General features: G+C 40.1%; 1 protein-coding gene across 1 annotated transcript in view; it reads right to left on the bottom strand.

Annotated features, from left to right (window-relative positions):
- Positions 1 to 15,501, bottom strand: part of ARMC2 (armadillo repeat containing 2) — a 105,370-nt gene that overhangs the window by 57,553 nt on the left and 32,316 nt on the right. Inside the window, exon 6 of the mRNA XM_065400631.1 lies at positions 4,091 to 4,183. Coding sequence (XP_065256703.1) covers positions 4,091 to 4,183 — 93 coding nt within the window. The remainder of the gene's footprint in view (positions 1 to 4,090; positions 4,184 to 15,501) is intronic.

Below are 15,501 nucleotides of genomic sequence, written 5' to 3'. Positions count from 1 at the left end.
GAGAAAATAATTTACATGTCTATCTTCTAAACATTAATTTTCTGTTTAAATATTGGATTTTTTTCCCTTTAAGGTTACATCCATTTAGTATTTAAAGTATATCAATGGCAGTACTTGAAATACAGTACTGCCATTATCCACATGTATTTGCACAGGTTGCATTCATCAGTAGAGGCAGAGTAATACACCAGTGGTTAAAGTAGTTAGCTCAAACAAATAAAAATCAGTATCAAATTAGAAGGAAAAACTCATCTGAACTTCTGAGGCTTACCAAATTGCCCTATGAAAATGGGCTGGCTGGGTAGATGTTTTACAATATTTTTAAAGGATAAAAGGTACTCTTTTTCTATTTCAACTGCTAAAGAACTTTTAAAAATACAATCAAACCATACAAACTAGGACAGGGGAGGGCAAACTTTTTGGCCTGAGGGCCGCATCGGGTTTAGGAAATTGTATGGAGGGCTGGTTAGGGGAGGCTGTGCCTCCCCAAACAGCCAGGCGTGGCCTGGCCCCTGCCCCCATTCCCTCCCCCGCTTCTCGCCCCTGACGCGCCCCCCCCCCCCCAAGATTCCTGCCCCATCCAACTCCCCCTGGTCCCTGATGCCCCCCCCCCGGGACCCCTGCCCCACCCACCCCACCTATCCCTGTCCCCGGACTGCCCCCGACCCCCCCCCCCCGCTGCCCCATCCAACCCCCACCCCTTCCTGACTGCCCCCTGGGATCCCTGCACCCATTCAACCCCCCAATCCCCACCCTCTGACTGCCCCGACCCCTATCCACACCTCTGCCCCCTGACCACCCTGGAGCACCTGTAATTTGTTAAAATGTATAAATATATTACATGAATTATCCCAAAACAAATATCACAAACACAGAACTTTCAAAGGATTCTTTAAAAAGAAGTCCAACCATGTTAAGGCATGGAAATGCATAGATGTATCCAAACAACCTTAAATCCACCTTATAGTAACGTTATGAAGTACCCATACAATGATGATTAGGTATTATAGTATTTGTAGTCCCTAATTCAATTAAATTGATTTTTAAAGACACATTAGATTTTCTTCCCCAATGGTGTCACCACAGGCTGGAGTCATTATTGAATTAGTAACCTCACCTCTAGAGTTAAAGGTGCATTATCTGTGCATTTCCATATCTTAATACATTTGGATTTCTTTTAAGATTATATCACCAATATGTACTTCAATCCTTCTCCAGTTATTCATAGTTTTTATACAGGATTTTCCTTTTTAAAATAAAAATATTAAAAATTTCATACATGAACACTAAACAAGAAACCCAAAATAATGTTACTATGTGATATTTCTAATGATTTCAAGATATGCAGTATCAATCTTTATATTTTACATATTATATGTAATTTTAACTTTTGGGGCTAGATTCAGCAGTACATTCTGGCTAATTTACCCAAATCGGAAGCAGCATAAAATGACCAGAGGGTACTAGTCAGTTTCCCCCAGGTCCTACTCCCCACATTCCACTATGCACACCTCTCCCATAATTTCTCTTCTTCCCACCCCCATACTTGCCTACTCACACTCCTCATTTCCTCTCTCCTCCTGCCACCCACCCACTAATTTGTCCCAGTTACCCTCTCCATTGAGTAGATCTAGCAGCCTAGAGCCGGCACACCTCTCTGGAAGTGGCTCTTACACGGGGGGGTTCAGGGAGTCACCGTGCACCGCCGCCCACAGGCACCGCCCCCGTAGCTCCCATTGGCCTCAGTTCCCGGTCAGCAGGAGCTGCGGAGTCCCCTCTCCCCCCCCTGGGGCCGTAGGGCCGTTCCAGCCGCTTCTGGGAGAAGCGCGGCGTGAGGGCGGGCAGGAAGCCTGCTTTAGCTCCGCTGTGCTGCTGGCGGCGGTGGCCAGGAGGCCCCGGGGCCTTTTAAATTGCCTGGTCCCCTGGGAAATTGCCCCCTTTGCCCCCCGCATTGGCGGGTCTGCTGTGCACTCTCTAGAAGGATCAGTCAAAATTGCAATCACTGCATCCAATGAAGCGCAATGACTAGTCTACTTCTTAGAAATGGAAGTTGTTCGTAACTCTGAACAAAATGTTATGGTTGTTCTTTCAAAAGTTTACAAAATGAACATTGACTTAATACAGCTTTGAAACTTTACTATGCAGAAGAAAAATGCTGCTTTCCCTTTATTTTTTAGTAGCTTATGTTTAACACTGTACTACACTGTATTTGCCTTTTTTGTGTGTGTGTGTGTGTGTCATTTTCTGCTGCTGCCTGAATGCATACTTCCGGTTCCGAATGAGGTGTGTGGTTGACTGGTCAGTTTGTAACTCTGGTGTTCGTAACTCTGAGGTTCTACTCTATATGGTTGTACACAAACAAACTCTAAACAAATGTTGCATTACTAATAGATCCACTCATTTAAATTATGGAATTCCTCAACTGACTTAGAAATAAATACTGTAAGTGTGCAGTGAAGGCCCAAATAAAGGAAGTATAGCATGGAGCTAAAAGAGGGGATGACTGCCATTCTAGCTTTAGTCAACAAGAACATTAAAGAAACAGAAAATTGTTACTCTGAGTGCTTCATAGTACTGTATTCATCTATCAATTGGTGGGAAAGGAGCAAAGACAGATTTTTAAAAAGGAGAAAATAGACTATTAAAAAAATTAAAAATATGTTCTTGTTCTAATATATGCAAGTGTAAGATCCACTCCATCTCTATGCTCTGAAAAAGGAGAAGCTTCTTCTTCAACACCATCCCACTCTCCAAACCCTCTAACTAGCTGGCTTCCATTAGGCTACCTTAATTTAAACTAAGAGATGGAATAGGTGGTAGTTTCAAGCTTTCTGCCTAGTGCTCTTCCTTAAATCAGCTAATGAAAGTGACATACAGGCCAAGGGCACTGGAACAGGTGGGGCCAGGAGTCATGCCTCCCCCACCCACTTTTAGGGACCTTCTGCTGCTCCTGATACAGGCAGAGTATATCGTTTACTCCTAAATCAGAGGTTCTCAAACTGTGGTCCGCGGATAGTTCCCTCTAAGGTGCACACCTGGGCTGCCGCACATGAGAGAATGAAGGGCCACCCATCTAATTAGTGGAGGCATAGGCGTGGCTCCACTAATTAGGTGCCTGGACCCTGAAGAAGATGCACATGTAAGGTGAGGTGGTGGCCTTGTGTGGAATACGGGGTGGGTGGGAGGGGGCAGTGGGGTGAGAAGAGGGGTTGGGGGGAATTTGGGACATGCAGGGCTGAGGCAGCCAGAGAAAGAGGCAGGGGTAAGAAACCGATACCGGCCCGTACGCAGCCAACGTTAAAGCTTTAACGTCGCGGCCCCTTCCCAGCCTCAGCTCTGTGGCTGCTGTGGCGAGGGAGAAACCCCCCCTCCCTCCCAGCCCTAGCTTGGGGACTGCTGCAATGGGGGAGAGAGAGCACATCCATCGCACTAGAAAGGTAAGACTACTGATATTAAAATATGAGTTGTGTGCTTTTATTTGTAGAACAAAAAAAGTTAATTATTATCTAGGTTTTTTTTTTATATATAGTGCTTTTATCCAAAGCACTTTAAAATAGTTAGCTAACGGTACAAACAACATTTGGAAAGATCATTAAGTGGTCCGCTGAGATCCTCAGCAATTTTCAAGTGGTCCGCAAAAAAAAAAAAAAAAAAAAAAGTTTGAGAACCACTGTCCTACATGATTAAGCATTTTGGGCCATTTTCTCCATTGCCTTGCACACATGTAATTATTTACACGTGTGCAAAGTTTGTGTAAAACAATATTCTGATTTTGCAATATTTTACACACAAGGTTGCCCAGGTGTAAATGCAGCACAAAATAAGGTATTTTAACTTTACACACACTTCTAACCTGCCTGTGAAAGATAACAAGGGTGTCTTCATATACTCCGACTGAGATAATGGAATTTTAAAATTCCATTAAGCAAAGAAATTAGCAACAATTTTGTATAAAAGCAACTTTAAATGGGTTGACTTGTATGTGAATCACGAGTGAGGAAATTCAAAATTAAGCCTTCCTCGCCATACTCAATTTGCAATGTAAAATGTGTATTCACTATTACTGAAATATCCAAGAAATATTACCTACCATTCTCTAATTCATACACAATTGGTACAATCTTTACATTCCAGTAGTTTTCTTCCTCTTCAGTTTCATTTTCTCTTGAGTCATTCTCTGAGCCTTTAAAGTACATTTAAAACATAATCATACATTAGGTGGAGTTTTTAACTGCAGCACAAATAAACTTTTACAAGTATTTTATGCACCAGGTTAATTGAAAACGTTGCAATTTGCTAACTTCTGGTTTGTCCTCCAATCCCAATTTTTTAAATTTAAACTCTCTCAAAAATAAACCCTTCAAATAGAAATCAGATTGGATGCCTTTCTAAAAGGTATGCTCTTGTTCAATCAGAAGCCGAGGATCAAGATCAAGCCTTGATAAAGCAGCACTGGTGAAATTCTATGACCTGTGTTATACAAGTCAAACTGTATTATCATAATGGTTCCCCCTGGCCTTAAGATCGATGAAGCTATTAACTAAATTTGCAAAATTGTGGTAAATAACTTCTTATAGCATTATTATAATAGTGGCCAGATGTTGTCTTTGATTACAGGGTTGAAGTACGAATGAAGGAAGGACCATTTCCCTCAACTCAGAAATCCCACTCTTTACACCCTCCATCCAAAATCTAGCAGAATAACCTGGACTAGGAATAATATGCCTTCACATGATCTATACAGTGTTAATTACAGCCAGCTGATCAGACTGCTCAAGAGAGAGTTTGGTAGTGCTATCACTTTTGGCCCAAGCAGTTAGACAATATTTGCTGTGTCATGGGTCTTTAGAAAAAATGTATGAGAATAATGTATATTCTTTGAGGCAATCATTATTTACAAATGTTAGCCAATACATATAGGTTAGGCATTGTATACACCACTTTAACAGGTATTAATTGTATGGTATTAATAGAGTATACAATATATATATTTATAAGTGGTGGGAAGTTATGTTAACTGAATGTATTATGCGCTCCCAACAATTCTGTTCACTCATGTCAAGTATACCACCATATTTTGCAAAGCTGAAGTCAGCTTTGGACTTGGAAAATAAGAAACTTGTCAAAGGCAAAATACATTAATGCAGGGGTCGGCAACCTTTCAGAAGTGGTGTGCCGAGTCTTCGTTTATTCACGCTAATTTAAGGTTTTGCGTGCCAGTAATACATTTTAACGTTTTTAGAATGTCTCTTTCTACAAGTCTATAATACATAACTAAACTACTGTTGTATGTAAAGTAAATAAGGTTTTTAAAATGTTTAAGAAGCTTCATTTAAAATTAAATTAAAATGCAGAGCCTCCCGGACCGATGGCCAGGAACTGGGCAGTGAGAGTGCCACTGAAAATCAGCTCACGTGCCGCCTTCGGCACGCATGCCATAGGTTGCCTACCCCTGCATTAATGTTTTGCCCCAGTACAAACTGGGGAGGTACCTTCACAGACTAGTATGTGGACTACTAGTATCCAAAAGAAAGATAAGGAAAGTACAGAATAACTGGGACAAACTGGTGGGTTGGATTTTAGTGATGCGTAGAGAGTTTTGTAACTTGTAAAATTGTAAAAAACTGGGTGGCCGGGCAACAAAATGGCAGGTAAAATTCAATTTTGATAAGTGCAAAGTAATGCACATTAGAAAACAAAATCCCAACCGTACATACAAAATGATGGGATCTAAATTAACTGTTCGAGATCTTTCTTGAGTTGTGAGTCATCATAGCTAGTTCTCTGAAAATATCTGCTCAACATGCAGCAGCAGTCAAAAAAACCTAACAGAATGTTAGTCAGTTAGGCCAGATCAGATGAGAAACATTCACATAAAAAAGAATCTGACACATCAGAAAAGGGCAGACAAATAAACAGTGACAAGTTTTTAAAGTGCTTGTACACAAATGCTAGAAGTCTAATAAGATGGGTGAACTAGAGTGCCTCGTGTTAAAGGAGGATATTGATATAATAGGCATCACAGAAACCTGGTGGAGTGGGGATAATCAATGGGACACAATCATTCCGGGGTACAAAATATATCAGAATGACAAAACATGTCGTGCAGGGGGGTGGCACTATATGTGAAAGAAAATGTAGAATCAAATGAAGTAAAAATCTTAAATGAATCCACATGTTCCATAGCATCTCTATTGATAGTAATTCCATGCTCTAATAAGAATATAATAGTAGGGATCTATTACCCACCACCTGACCAGGACAGTGTAGTGACGATGAAATGCTAAGGGAGATTAGAGAGGCTATCAAAATAAAGAATTCAATAATAGTGGAGGATTTCAATTATCCCCATATTGACTGGGTACATCTCACCTCAGGACGAAATGCAGAGGCAAAATTTCTCGATACTTTAAATGACTGCTTCTTGGAGCAGCTGGTACAGGAACTCACAAGGGGAGAGGCAATTCTCGATTTAGTCCTGAGTGGAGCGCAGGATCTGGTCCAAGAGGTAACTATAACAGGACCGCTTGGAAATAGTGACCATAATATCATAACATTTAACATTCCTGTGGTGGGAAGAACACCTCAACAGCCCAACACTGTGGCATTTAATTTCAGAAAGGGGAACTATACAAAAAATGAGGTTAGTTAAACAGAAATTAAAAGGTACAGTGACTAGAATGAAATCCCTGCAAGCTGCATGGGCACTTTTCAAAGACACTATAATAGAGGCCCAACTTGAATGTATACGCCAAATTAAAAAAAACAGTAAAAGAACTACAACCATGGCTTAACAATCATGTAAAAGAAGCAGTGAGAGATAAAAAGGCATCTTTTAAAAAGTGGAAGTCAAATCCTAGTGAGGTAAATAGAAAGGAGCATAAACACTGCCAAATTAAGTGTAAAAAATGTAATAAGAAAAGCCAAAAAGGAATTTGAAGAACAGCTAGCCAAAAACTCAAAAGGCAATAACAAAATGTTTTTTAAGTACATCAGAAGCAGGAAGCCTGCTAAACAACCGGTGGGGCCCCTGGACGATCAAGATACAAAAGGAGCACTTAAAGACAAAGTCATTGCGGAGAAACTAAATGAATTCTTTGCTTCAGTCTTCATGGCTGAGGATGTTAGAGAGATTCCCAAACCTGAGCCGTCCTTTGTAGGTGACAAATCTGAGGAATTGTCACAGATTGAAGTGTCAATAGAGGTAGTTTTGGAATGAATTGATAAATTTAACAGTAACAAGTCACCGGGACCAGATGGCATTCACCCAAGAGTTCTGAAAGAACTCAAATGTGAAATTGCGGAACTATTAACTATGATTTGTAACCTGTCCTTTAAATCGGCTTCTGTACCCAACGACTGGAAGATAGCTAATGTAACGCCAATATTTAAAAAGGGCTCTAGAGGTGATCCCGGCAATTACAGACCGGTAAGTCTAACATCAATACCAGGCAAATTAGTTGAAACAATAGTAAAGAATAAAATGGTCAGACACATAGAAGAACATAACTTGTTGGACAAAAGTCAGCATGGTTTCTGTAAAGGGAAATCATGTTTTACTAATCTATTAGAGTTCTTTGAAGGGGTCAACAAACATGTAGACAAGGGGGATCCAGTGGACATAGTGTACTTAGATTTCCAGAAAGCCTTTGACAAGGTCCCTCACCAAAGGCTCTTACGTAAATTAAGTTGTCATGGGATAAGAGGGAAGATTCTTTCATGGATTGAGAACTGGTTAAAAGATAGGGAACAAAGGGTAGGAATAAATGGTAAATTTTCAGAATGGAGAGGGGTAACTAGTGGTGTTACCCAAGGGTCAGTCCTAGGACCAATCCTATTCAACTTATTCATAAATGATCTGGAGAAAGGGGTAAACAGTGAGGTGGCAAAGTTTGCAGATGATACTAAACTGCTCAAGACAGTTAACACCAAAGCAGACTGTGAAGAACTTCAAAAAGATCTCACAAAACTAAGTGATTGGGCAACAAAATGGCAAATGAAATTTAACATGGATAAATGTAAAGTAATGCCCATTGGAAAAAATAACCCCAACTATACATACAATATGATGGGGGCTAATTTAGCTACAACTAATCAGGAAAGAGATCTTGGAGTCATCGTGGATAGTTCTCGGAAGACGTCCACGCAGTGTGCAGCGGCAGTCAAAAAAGCAAACAGGATGTTAGGAATCATTCAAAAAGGGATAGAGAATAAGACGGAGAATATCTTATTGCCCTTATATAAATCCATGGTATGCCCACATCTTGAATACTGCGTACAGATGTGGTCTCCTCATCTCAAAAAAAGATATACTGGCATTAGAAAAGGTTCAGAGAAGGGCAACTAAAATGATTAGGGGTTTGGAACGGGTCCCCTATGAGGAGAGATTAAAGAGGCTAGGACTTTTCAGCTTGGAAAAGAGGGGACTAAGAGGGGATATGATAGAGGTATATAAAATCATGAGTGGTGTGGAGAAAGTGAATAAGGAAAAGCTATTTACTTGTTCCCATAATATAAGAACTAGGGGCCACCAAATGAAGTTAATGGGCAGCAGGTTTAAAACAAATAAAAGGAAGTTCTTCTTCACACAGCGCACAGTCAACCTGTGGAACTCCTTGCCTCAGAAGGTTGTGAAGGCTAGGACTATAACAGGGTTTAAAAGAGAACTAGCTAAATTCATGGAGGTTAAGTCCATTAATGGCTATTAGCCAAGATGGGTAAGGAATGGTGTCCCTAGCCTCTGTTTGTCAGAGGGTGGAGATAGATGGCGAGAGAGATCACTTGATCATTACTTGTTAGGTTCACTCCCTCTGGGGCACCTGGCATTGGCCACTATTTGCAGACAGGATACTGGGCTGGATGGACCTTTGGTCTGACCCAGTATGGCCATTCTTATGTTGTTAATGTTAGGAACGGGGTAAATAATATGACATATCGTAATACCACTACATAAATCCATGGTACACCCACACCTTGAATACCATGTGCAGTTCTGGTCACCCTCTCTGAAAAAAAAAGATATGTTAGAATTGGAAAAGGTACAGAGAAAGGTAACAAAAATAATTAGGGATATGAACAGCTTCCATAGAAAGATGGATGAAAAAGACTGGGACTGTTCAACTTGGAGAAGAGACAACTAAGGTGGGGGATATGATTGAGGTCTATAAAATCATGAATAGTGTGGAAAAAGTGAATAGGGAAGTGTTATTTACCCCTTCACATAACACAAGATCCTAGGGTCACCCCATGAAATTAATAGGCAGCAGATTTAAAACAAACACAAGGAAGTACTTCTTCATACAGCACACAGCCTGTGGAACTCATTGCCAGGGGATATTGTGAAGGCCAGAAGTATAACTGGGTTCAAAAAAGAATTAGATAAGTTCATGGATGATAGTGGCTAATAGCCATTGATGGATCTATGCTCAGTGATGCAATCCCATACTCTGGGTGTCCCAAAACCTCTGACTGGCAGAAGCTGGGACTGGACAATGGGGGATGGCTCACCTGATAATTGCCTTGTTCTATTCATTCCCTCGCAATCATCTGGCACTGGCCACTGCTGGAAGACACCCCTGCCACCCTACAGCTCTGTTTCTGACTGGCCTGGCAATGAGGCCTGTATTTTGGGTGCTGTCTCCTGTCATCTCAGCTATCTTACTCCAAAAATGAACTTAACTGCTTCTTACGTTTATCCTGAATGAAAGGCAACTGTAATGCCCACTGGTTTCACTGAGGTTTCATCCAACCTCCATTATAACAGTATATATCCAAAAAACAGGTGAGACTCACAAATGTTAGGTTTTTGATATCAAGATATATCTTCAAATTAGAACACACAATATAAATGTTTCTCTCCCTGAGACTTAAGCTAAGTGGAGTGTGTCTGTGGTGGTGGTGGCATAGTTGCTGTCTGGAGTACCTCAAAACTGAAGTGGATATTTTCAAAAGTACCTCAGGGATTTAGAAACACAAGTATCATTGATTTTCAATGGGATTTGTGCTCCTAAATCCTTTAAGCACTTTTGAAAATATTACTAGCTCCAATGGCAACATCTTGAAGGCAGCAGTTGGCTTGCTCTACAGGAAACAGAAAAAGGTTCAGAGAGGCTGGCTGCTAAAGGAGAGAAGAGGATTTTGTGAGGATTTAAAAAAATCATGTTGCTAAGGCTCCTGAAAATTTTCTTGTACCTTTTTATTGGCTAGTTTCAAGGTGAACGATCTGTAGTATATTATTTTAGCTAATGGTGAACCTCAAATATCTGAGAATTTTCAAACATAATATTTTGACTCCTTTCCTCCATTAATATAAAATATCCTTAAAATACTATCCACAGCCCAGAGGAGTGCTATCAAACAAGTGACTGGAAACAATCTTGAATTAAGTTTTTTCACTTCCCAAATTGAAAGGAATTACGAGCAGTGTGGAAGTGGGGCACTTGGTTCTTAGGGGAATTTTGGGAAAAAATTAACTCTAAATTGGTTTACAGCAGCGTCAATTGACCAGAGACATAACTCACTGAGTTCCAATCCTCTTGGCCAGAGAAGAACAACACTGAGAAGGTAGTGGGGACCGTACTTAAACAAAGAATAGATTGTACATAATGACAACCAAAAACTAAACATAATCTCCATGAAGGTGCAGTGAGTTCTACCAAATTCTCTGCAGACATGAAGCCTGCAGTCTAGACTCCATCATAGTGTCCCACATTTTCTGGCCTCCTCTGAAGCCATTATGAAAAAGGGTCTGACTGGTCAGATCCCAGGAGCTAAGAACACCCCCAGCATGGGGAAGTCCTTAGCTGGTACAGTGACTGTTCCAAAGCCTGCTGAAGTCAGTGGGAGCCTATTGACTTCACTGGGCTTTGGATCAGGTCCATAGACAGAGTTCCTCCCTTATCACCCTTGCACAGAGAATGAGAAGGTGGAGAGGAACACCAATAAGTGCTCTGGCTATTCTCTCCTGGTGGACAGCCTCTTAAGGATAGTGTAGAGTGTCGCAACCCTATGCTCAGACATGGCGTCTGGATGGCCAATTGTCGGTCAATGGGTCACGTTGGTGTCGTGTGCAACACATTGGCGTCGTGTGCACCGTCGTAGTGCCGTGTGCCTCTCCACGAACCTTCTGCCTGGTCAATTGTAGGTCACATTGGTACCGTGTGCTACAATACCGGCGTTTCGTGTGCATAAACTTAGTGTGCCGGGTGCAGTACCTGTTGACGTAGAGGGCACCAGCTCGGAACCCAGTTGGTGTAGGAGCTGGGGACCAATCAAATGCTGGCACGAGTAAGGGTCTTCGAATAAAACTATGTCCCGCGCCAAAATCAGGAGGAGTGTCCGCGTGTTAGCTGAAAGGCCTGATCACCCTTTCAGCCAGGGTCTCCTCCAGATTTAGCCGGCTCGTGTCGTGTCGTTTCGGATTACATCCCGTCATGCCCCTGGTGTCTGTATTGCTGGTCAGCTGTGCCTGGAGTGTGGTATGTGTATTTTAATTTTTGTAAATATTTTGTTTGCTTGGCCTCTCCTCTTTTTCTCCTCCCTTACTTGGTACCAGATCTCGTGTATAGTATATAGGGGACGAATTGTTGTATTAATTGCTGTTGTGGTCAGTTGGTGTATTTCATGGGATTCAATTAATGCATGTATAGTTTACTCAGTTTTGTATGTCTGTTCTGGTTTTTAGTAAACAGTTGATTATAGATCATTCGGTTCTTCGTTGTTGGATGTAAATAGACTGTTTCAAGTTACATATATTACTGTTCTGGTGATACTTTTGGTTGATCACATGTTCCTATCTGAATTAGAGTTGTGTGAACATTTTGCTCTGATAGTATTGTTAGTTGGTAAAAGTACTCCTCCCCAGCCCAAATTGTAATTCATTCCCCATTAATAAACAACCACCTGTTTTGAATTGCAATCTGTCTTTGTTTCAATTTTCCTCCTTCACCCAAATACTCATTCGAACCTGCATTGGTCTCGGACATAGAGCAGTCTCCCTGCACTCTGCAGAGCAGAGACTGGATGTAACAGGAAATGTGGGCGACTGTATTTAGTAAATCTTGTGGCATGTTCCTCTTATTCCAAGATTATTCAAACTCTGTTGTAAATCAGTCTTTTTTTATCTCAATGTTATAATCACAGAATCCAAAGAAACAGTAATTACAATAAATTTCTAGTTCAAGATTACTTGCAGGGTTTACTTTAAAAAAAAAATAGCTGGAAAACAAAGTTCAGACATTGGATCACTTTATTCAACAAAGTAATCTGTGAATACCAGAGTATTAGACAGACAAGGTGGGTGAGGTAATACATTTTATTGGCCCAACTTCTGTTGGTGAAAGAGACAAGCTTTCAAGCTATACAGAGCTCTTTTTCAGGTCTGGAAAAGGTAATCAGTGTCACAGCTAAATACAAGGTGAAACAGAATATGTGTTAACTACTTATGTTAAACAGTCTAAGGGACCATTCAAGGCAATTTATCCCGTTAATACCCCTGAAGTCATAGGACAAAAAAGGGGGCGAGTGGCTAATGGTTTACAGATTGTTGTAGTAAACCATAATTCCAGTGTCTTTATAAAGACACTAATTTTTAGTGTCTAGCAGTTAGGAATTTAAGCTTCCAGGCTTATCTTTTGACAGCATTGTGCAGGTTTCCTTTGAGGATGAGGACTGAGAGGTCAAATATGGAGTGATCATTTTGTGAAAAGCATTCACCCATGGGTGATAGGGTATTTTTGTCATATCATTTTTCTGTGAGAGTTCATTTGAGAGCATAGTGAATGTCTGGTTTCACCCACAAAGCTCTTATTGGGGCATTTTAGCGCACTGGATGAGGTATACCATGCCTTGTGATAGGCATGTGTAAGACCCATGGATCTTGAAAAGTGTGTTGGGGGGGGGGGGGAAGGTACTGATTATTGTAGCAGTGGAGATAGGACTGCAGGTATTATGTGTGTTATGGCAGGGTCAGAAGAGGGGGTGCAGGAAAGATTCCTTTCAGGATGTGGCCACCCTAAAGTGTGGGTTGTAATTGCTTAATAATACCCCATGTATGTTCCAGTGTGGGGTAGTGGGTGACAACTATGGGTATCAAGTATCAGAGGGATAGCCGTGTTAGTCTGGATCTGTAAAAAGCAACAGAGTCCTGTGGCACCTTTAAGACTAACAGATGTATTGGAGCATAAGCTTTCGTGGGTGAATGCCCACTTCGGCGGATGCATGTCTAATCATCTCTGTAACTATGGGTATGGAGTCAAAGAGGTTTGAAGGCAGTTTTAAGTGTGTATCACAGACTTTCTTCTTGGAGCATATTCTGTGATATGTACAGCCAGGACTTCGGATAACAGATTTTTTGGTGTGTTTGGGGTGGTTTCTGGATCTGTAATTATGTGTTAACTACTTATGCTAAACAATCTGTTCCAACATGTATTTAGCTGCGACACTCTGAGTATCCTTCCCAGACCTGAAGAAGAGCTCTTTGTAGCTTGAAAACTTGTCTCTTTCACCAACAGAAGTTGGTACAATAAAAAATATTACCTCACCTACTTTGTGTCTCTAATATTCTAGGACCAACGTGGCTATGGTGACATTGTAAACACCAGAGCATGTATAATTTTACTTGACAGACTCACCTGATCAGAAACTGTGTTTCCTGACAGCATGTGCAAACTAATGTATAAATCTTAGTGTAGTAATTATTTTACAAGAACAGAATATACAATATAATGATAATGTACGAGTTAAGAGGCTTTCTTCCTAGGATCAGTGTCTCAAGTCTTAAATCTGTGCATCTGTGTTGAGAGCATTTGGTTGGGTGAAACAAGGAGGATTAAGATTCATAACTGACCATTTTAAATGGCTTCACTTTTACAAATCCAAATTCTGTAGCTTAATTTTGACTATTCAATGGACCCATTGTAAAATTTATTTATAATATCTATTTCTAGGGCTTATGTAAAATGGCTGCTGTTTCATGGGAAATATACTGGACAGATAGGATTTTTTTTTAAATATTTCTTTTGCAGACTTTTTTCATTCCCAAATGAAATGAGCTGATAGTATTGTTTAGGTTCCAAATGACAAGTAGCTCAATGAATAAAACACTGCACAGAATTTGCCATGAAGAGAAGCTCTGCTCTGAGCAATGTAAGAGAACAGAGGTGAAATATGAGTAATAGAAAAGCTCACAGTGCTGCTTCCTGCCACATTCTAGACGTAGATTAATTACTTCCCCCCCTTATGATTCTTACACCCCAGCCCTGAATTCATGTAAAAACCTCGATCTTGCAAGAATGCATGTAGCAACTTTATACACCTGATTAATCCCAATGAATAAGATTATTTGTGTGCATGTTTGCAGTGTGGGGGTAAAAGTTCACACTAGAAACTAAAATATGCTATTCAGTTTTCATCGGAGCACAAAAAGTAGTCTTTTTCTTAAATCTCTCTCATACACCAAAAAAATATGGAATCCAAAAACCAAAAGTCATATCATTACTACCAGGTATTTTCATACTATGTTTCCACAATACCTCTTGAACCCCCTTGAAAAAAAAAAAAAATTACAAGTAGCCTTTAACATGCAATATTAATTCAAACAACATAAATTAGAAGCACAAAATGTGATTATTAAAAAAGGCAACAATATAAACAATAAGGCTTTGTATTTCTCAGTCTTGGAAGATTTTTTTTAAAAAGTGTTGGTGAAAATTAAGAGTTTCAGTTGCAGTACTTTAGTGATGGTCCTTAATCTTCTAACTGTGTAAATTATGATTCAACAGGATACCAATACTCAAGCAAAAAGTTTACTGTCTCAGTGGTTTATAGGACTTAACCACAGCTTTGCATTCTGGTCACAAAAAAAAAAAATGACATTAATCGTCTACATTTATTGGTTGCTGTTTTTAGCAGGTAAATACAAGAGCCTTAGCAACACTGAGCTTTAGAAAGCTACACAGTACCTGATTAATCTTTTTAGCCTCTTTACAGAATACCCTCTGTCAAGCGCACTAAACTTAAAATACACTATTTCCTCTCTCAAATGTTACACTTTTAAGTGTATCGCTGAAGTCATATTTGAAAATATCTACATTTCAGTAAGAGATTTTTTTTGTTTTACATTTCCCTCCTGATTTGTGTACATCTGAGTGGATATTGTTATCTCATAATTTATTCTGGAGATAGCTGAAGACCAAATGTGTGTCTGACCTAACAAAGCTCCCCAGCATTTTATTTTATTAACAGTGTTCTTAATCAACTAAAATTGAAAATAAAAAGTTCTGCTAGTTCATATGGCCTCTTCCATAATATGTACAAATAAATTTATGACACTTACGTATATGTAAAACATAAGCAACAAACTACTGATCACTTCCTGTAAAACCATGAGCACCCACAACTTCAACTGAAGTCACTGCAAACAGAGTGAAGAGCGCCTCACAGGAGGCACTCAGCATCTTCCAGGATCAAGCCCATACTTAAAGAAAAATAGCTTTAAAAAAA

The sequence above is a fragment of the Emys orbicularis genome, chromosome 3, assembly GCF_028017835.1.
Source record: "Emys orbicularis isolate rEmyOrb1 chromosome 3, rEmyOrb1.hap1, whole genome shotgun sequence".
Taxonomy (NCBI): domain Eukaryota; kingdom Metazoa; phylum Chordata; order Testudines; family Emydidae; genus Emys; species Emys orbicularis.
Note: the sequence above shows the minus strand (reverse complement) of the source record. Positions and strands in the feature narration are given on the sequence as shown.